The sequence below is a fragment of the Aquila chrysaetos genome (assembly GCF_900496995.4).
Source record: "Aquila chrysaetos chrysaetos chromosome W unlocalized genomic scaffold, bAquChr1.4 W_unloc_2, whole genome shotgun sequence".
Taxonomy (NCBI): domain Eukaryota; kingdom Metazoa; phylum Chordata; class Aves; order Accipitriformes; family Accipitridae; genus Aquila; species Aquila chrysaetos.
The window spans coordinates 4,418,004-4,423,641 of record NW_024470322.1 but is presented as its reverse complement, the minus strand read 5'-3'; the positions used below and the strand labels follow the sequence as shown (position 1 = coordinate 4,423,641).

General features: G+C 46.1%; 1 protein-coding gene across 1 annotated transcript; it reads right to left on the bottom strand.

The window, feature by feature from the left end:
- Positions 1 to 1,061: 1,061 nt before the first annotated feature.
- LOC121232934 lies at positions 1,062 to 2,576 on the bottom strand. Its single transcript, XM_041121431.1, has one exon. The coding sequence runs from the start codon at positions 2,574 to 2,576 to the stop codon at positions 1,062 to 1,064; it is 1,515 nt and encodes a 504-aa protein (XP_040977365.1).
- Positions 2,577 to 5,638: the final 3,062 nt, after the last annotated feature.

Here is a 5,638-nt window from a genome sequence, read left to right as displayed (position 1 = left end):
GCTTGAGGGTGTTTGTATTTTCTCTGGTGGAATTTTCAGCCCCAAGCTTTCCAAGTGAGAAATTATGTTATCTTGAGTTTTCCGAACCTTTTCTGTTTCATCCCCACCTACAAGAATGTCATCAATGTACTGATAAACACTGACCCCTTCCTCTGTCTGAATTACTTCTAGCTCCTGCGCTAACGCATGATGAGCTAGAGTGGGGGAATGCTTGTATCCTTGTGGGAGTCGGGTAAAAGTAAATTGCTGACCCTCCCAAGTAAATGCAAAGCGGTCTTGATCCTCTGTTTGCAGGGGGACCATAAAAAACATATCTTTAACATCTACTGTTGCCATAATCGGGTGGGCTCGTTCTTGGATTGTAGCTATAAGTTCAGCAATATTTGGTACCGCAGCTGTCAATGGACCGGTATTTGCATTAAGTCTGCGATAATCTACAGTTAATCTCCACTTGCCGTTAGGTTTTCGCACTGGCCACACCGGGGAGTTAAAAGGAGAATGGGTCGGAATCACAATACCCTGTCCCTTTAAGTCCTCTAACACAGGCGCTATTCCCTCTCTGGCCCCCAAGGGTATCGGGTAGGGCTTAACATTTGTAAGCTTTGAAGGGGGAAGCAGCGGCGCGGCTTTTAACAGCCGAATATCTATTGTGGGAGAGCCAAACGACCACTGTCTGCTTTGGTTATCAATCCAGGTTTTTCCTTTTAAAACATCGAGTCCTAAAAGGTTAAGTGGAAACTCCCCCACAACCATTGTCACTGTAGTGGCACTATCTTCTCCTGGCAAAAGCAGGCTGACCATTGCTAATGCCTGTGGCTGAACAATGCCGAATGCATCTGCCACAAAAAGCCGCTGTTTGGAGGGTGTAATTCCGCAATTAGCAGCATCTTTAGTTTTAATAGCTGAAATCTGAGCTCCGGTATCTACCAAAAAGGTGACTGGGACTTGTCTTGGTCCCACAATGCCTGTAATTAGTAAATCACCCTGGCCGTTTTCAGTGAGCTGTCTAATATACATCCAACCTTCGCCCCCCCCCCGCTCACCACTGGAAGGCGAAGGATCTAGTTTCCCGCCGGCTCTTGGGTGGCATTTGTTTCTGATAAATCAATCAGGGAAGGTGTGCTCAGGGTAGTATTCTCAAAATCCACTTTTCTGTTTACTGGTTTATCAGGCCACGCTGTTACCAATTTTTCCAATTTGTCTGTTGGCATCCCGTCCATTAAGCTACGCGGGATCCCCTTCTGGTATCCCCGTGCCCACAGTATATTACGTTTGTTCGGGATATCTCTCCCCCCCGGCGGTTTAGCAAGGGGTGTTCTCTTATCACTCCCAGGGCACGGAACTATTTTTACTTCAGTCCGCCTCAAGCCCCTGGAGTCTGTTTTGGTGGCTGGAGGGTTAACAGGACCATATTTGCGCCCGTAATTAATTAATTCCTGGGCCACTTCTCCCCAAGTCCAAATTTTCTTATCTGGGGGGCGGCGGTGCTGATCAGGCGTGAATCCTCCTGAAGCAGCCCCAACACTCTCGCCCTGGGGCATCGCCTGTATCTTTCCTTGTAATTGTATACCAATTGGTTTCAGGGAATCAGGGAGTCCCCGTATAAGGGGAGTCATTCGCTCAGGATCCACCAACATCATCATTGGGGACTCCTGCCTAGGCTCCAATTTTCGATCATACATCATCTGCAGACAAGCTGCCTTTTGCACACTCTCCACTAATTGATCAACAGTCCCCGTAATCGCGAGGGGATCTCCCCTCTCCAAGGGGTTCAAACCTCCCGCCCAATAGGCTGCCCGTTGGGTTAAAGACCAGGGGGCACGGTGATTCCCAGTAGTTAAAAACACTCCCGGTCCCCAATACCCTTCCGCCTCCTTTTCACTTAACAGAATCTGGTCCCCCCCCGACAATGATACTCTCCACACATACTCCGTTTCTGACTCCTTAGGGGTTCGGCCAAATTCCTTTTTTAGTTTTGCCAACTCAGTGGCAGTATAGGGGACCTCTTTAGTTGTAACTTGGGGGAACTGGTCTTGCTCATCATCATAAGTATATTCAGTTTTGACTAAAGGTCGCAATGAAGGCAGCTCTAACTTCTCCACTCTCTCTTTTGCTGCCTGCAGGTCCTTAAAGGGGTAGCCAATTTCTGATCTTGGAGGAATTTCCTCACGGACAGTACCTGCAAGGAGCTGCTCCTTAAGAGCAATTTGCAAATGTTTCACTTGTTTTTTTTCTGCTTCAAGTTGTGCTTTTAATCCCGCCACTTGTCCCATAAGGGACTGAACAAGATTTTGGAGGGATTCAATAATTTGAGATTCTGCAGTGAGGTGGCAATCCCTATCCTCCACTGCTGCGGCCAGACCGGCTCCGAGAACGGCACAGACAATTGCTTTTCCTTTCCCTGACCGCACTCTAGCATCTTTCTGTAAAGCGACCATCCGATCAACAACGCTCTGCAGATTATACCAATTTCCCTGAGCCCAGTCTATCCCAAGCACAGAGGGTCGCGCTTTATGTTTTTCTAAAAAATCAAACAAAGCTTCTTTCCCCAAACGGGCAATTTTGCTATCACCCATCTTATACAAAGTGGGGAAGCAGTCGTCTCAGGAAGGTAGCACGTAAAGTTTCAAACACCACAAGCCTGCCCCCCTTACGTTCCTGAGAGGTCTCACGTATTAAAGTGGGGAAGCAGTCGTCTCAGGAAGGTAGCACGTAAAGTTTCAAACACCTTATAAAAAGCGGGGAAGCAGTCGTCTCAGGAAGGCAGCACGTAAAGTTTCAAACACCACAAGCCTGTCCCCCTTACGTTCCTGAGAGGTCTCGCGTATTAAAGCAGGGAAACAGTACGGCACTCTCGTCTCAAGGGATCCTGTCCGTGACGCCAATTTAAATGTCCCGATCCAATGTCGGGGAAGGTTTCGATATGATCCCAAGAGCGAGATTAAGACACAAACGAGGTCAAATGCCGTATAGTCAAAAGAGTTTTTATTATCAAAAGTATCAAAAGCGGAAAATGGTAGCGATAGGATAGAATGGAAGAAAAGGTAGAAATTAAGCAAGCAGTCGGGATAGAGTTGCAAGGATAGTCACCACCATGGATCCAGCGGCGTCCCGTCGGTCCTCAGGCAAGTAGTCGGTGGTGAGAGTTGCAAGGATGGTCACCAGCACGGATCCAGCGGCGTCCCGTTGGTCCTCAGGCCAGCAGTCGGTCAAGGAAGGTCACCAGCATGGATCCAGCGGCGTCCCGTTGGTCCTCAATCTTCAATTCTTTGGTGAGGAAGAAAAGGCCCCCCTTCACCACTTGTTTCTAGGGGTTCTTTATAGGGCATATTTCGATGATGTCATGCGCTGCAGGTTTCATTCATCACACACGACCTTCGCGTGATCGATACCAGAAACCAATATCTTATCAGCTCCAGCCCAGTTTCCTCCCCTGAATGCCTCAATGGCCTGGTAATCGTCCTTATGGACAGAGGAGTGTCCCGCTTAAACCGGCCATCTTGGAGACAAAGGGCTCTGGATGAGCAGTTCACAGTTCCTTGATGACAGCCCAGTCCCTCATACCTCACAATCTTTGAGGCAAATGGTTCGAGATAACAATTCAGCCTCTAACAATGGATAATAGACTTTCCGCAAAGTATACTGCCATGTCTTATCCTGCAGCACTATTTCAAAGATGGCATCTTCACTGATGTTATTCTAGCTGTGCAGGTATTGTATTTCTGCCAGCCCTACCTCCCATTTGTCTAACAGCTCCAGGGGCATCACCAGCTGTACAGTGAAGTTCAGGCTAGTGTTTTGTGGGAAGATTCTGGTACTGGCATTGCTGGGTAGTGTGAAGTAGAAATCCCCTTCTGCCATTCTTTTTTTTCCCCCACTCCACTGCCAATCACTAGATGTCCTGGTCTCGGGTTCTATCCAACTGTTAAATTGGATAGTCTGAACACGCCACTTTACCAGCAGCTGTTTCTTTCTTCCTTCCTTTCCCTTTTGCAGCAAGGATCTTCTCAATTTTGTAGATTCTGTCCTCATCAGGATTCACCACTTGAAGTTCCTCAGGGTAAAATGTCCCCTCGGTTGCTCCATAACCATAGTCTATTAAGCGGTACATGGGTATCTGTCCCCTTCTCACTATTTCAGCTACTATGAAAATTTTACCCATGAACGTCTGTTCATAACCATTCTCAAATCTTTCTCTTGTTCTAGACACCCTGACTTGGTCTCTGGTTTTGAGCAGAGGTGCAGATTCTTTAATTTTAAACAGACCCCTGTATATTGTTTTCCAAGCCCTCGCAGAGTTTAAAGGGTTCACATCCACAGGCCTGGCTCTGATAGTTCCATGGAAGCTATGGTTGTAGCTACTTATAAACTCTGACAATACATCAATGTAGTGAAAATTGTGTGCTGTAAAACATCTCTGCATCTTAGTTTTGAGTGTCCTGTTAAAACTGCCTATGACAGCGACTTTTACTTTGTTATTAGTAACAAAATGGTGAACGTTACACTGCTTTAACAGCTTGTTTAAAGGCTGGTTTTAAAATTCTTTCTCCCGGTTGGTCTGTAATTTCTGAGGTTTGCGCCCCCTGCTAAAAATTGTTTTAAATGCCCTGGCTATTTCAGAACCTGTTTTGCCTTTTAGACCAATAGCCCAAGCAGGCTTGGATAATATGCCCATCACCATGAAGATGTACTTAACACCATCACTGTGTTTGGAAAACTGTCTCATATCCACCAAGTCTGCCTTCCATTGTGCATCCACCTCTGCCACAATCACTTTGTTTCTTTTAAAGTGCTTTCTTGCAGTCTTGTGTAAGCTCTAAGTATCCTGATTTGCAAGCCAGGTTGCCACTTGGCTTCTGTTCAGATCAGTAATTTGCCTTTTAGCAGCTTCAAAAAGGGATTTATACCCCAAAGCTTCCCACCTCAACAGGAGCATAGTAAATCTTTTAACAGAAACAGTAGCATAGACATATCTACTGACATGGTGCTACTTCACGCATGTATGAAATTAAACGCTGGACAATCAATTTAACTCAAGTACAGAGAAAATTTATTATCAGGGTATGAAGGGAACCGGTTGCCAGACAGACTTCTCCGGTCTTTTTCTTTTTTTCCTTAAATGCCACTGTCACTTCTATGCCCATTCTTCTTTCTCTGGCTGCTGCAGGTCTGGACAGGAATGCAGACAAGTCATGGCACACTTCTTCCTTCTCCCCCTCAGTCAGTCCGCTGGAGCCTTTTTGTTTTATAAGGTCACTGACCTAAGGATAAGGAAACACATATAGCAACAGCCTGCACCCCATAATGGTCTGACAGGTTGATGCCTTGAACAAAGGCAGGAGAAGGAAAACTTTACTGTATTGCTGTACTAACAAACTTTTGCTTGCTTGAAAACTTCAAAATTTTGGTATGTACTAATTAGATAAGAAAAACCTTGAGCTTTGTCAATGGTATGTGCTAAAGGCGCCAACAGACAGGAGGCCTTGGGCCTGATGTGCCTTGGGCCCTGATGATAAGCTTTGAGTTCTGCTGAGTTTTTGTAATTAAAACTTGCCAAGGCCAGCTAACTAGGAGAAAGAGATGACCCACACTGCGCGTGACCAAAGGGTGGACACTATGTAAATGATAATATGAATAT

Excerpts from the sequence above, each read along its gene's own strand:
- LOC121232934 (XM_041121431.1), bottom strand. The coding sequence starts at position 2,576 with ATGGGTGATAGCAAAATTGCCCGTTTGGGGAAAGAAGCTTTGTTTGAT.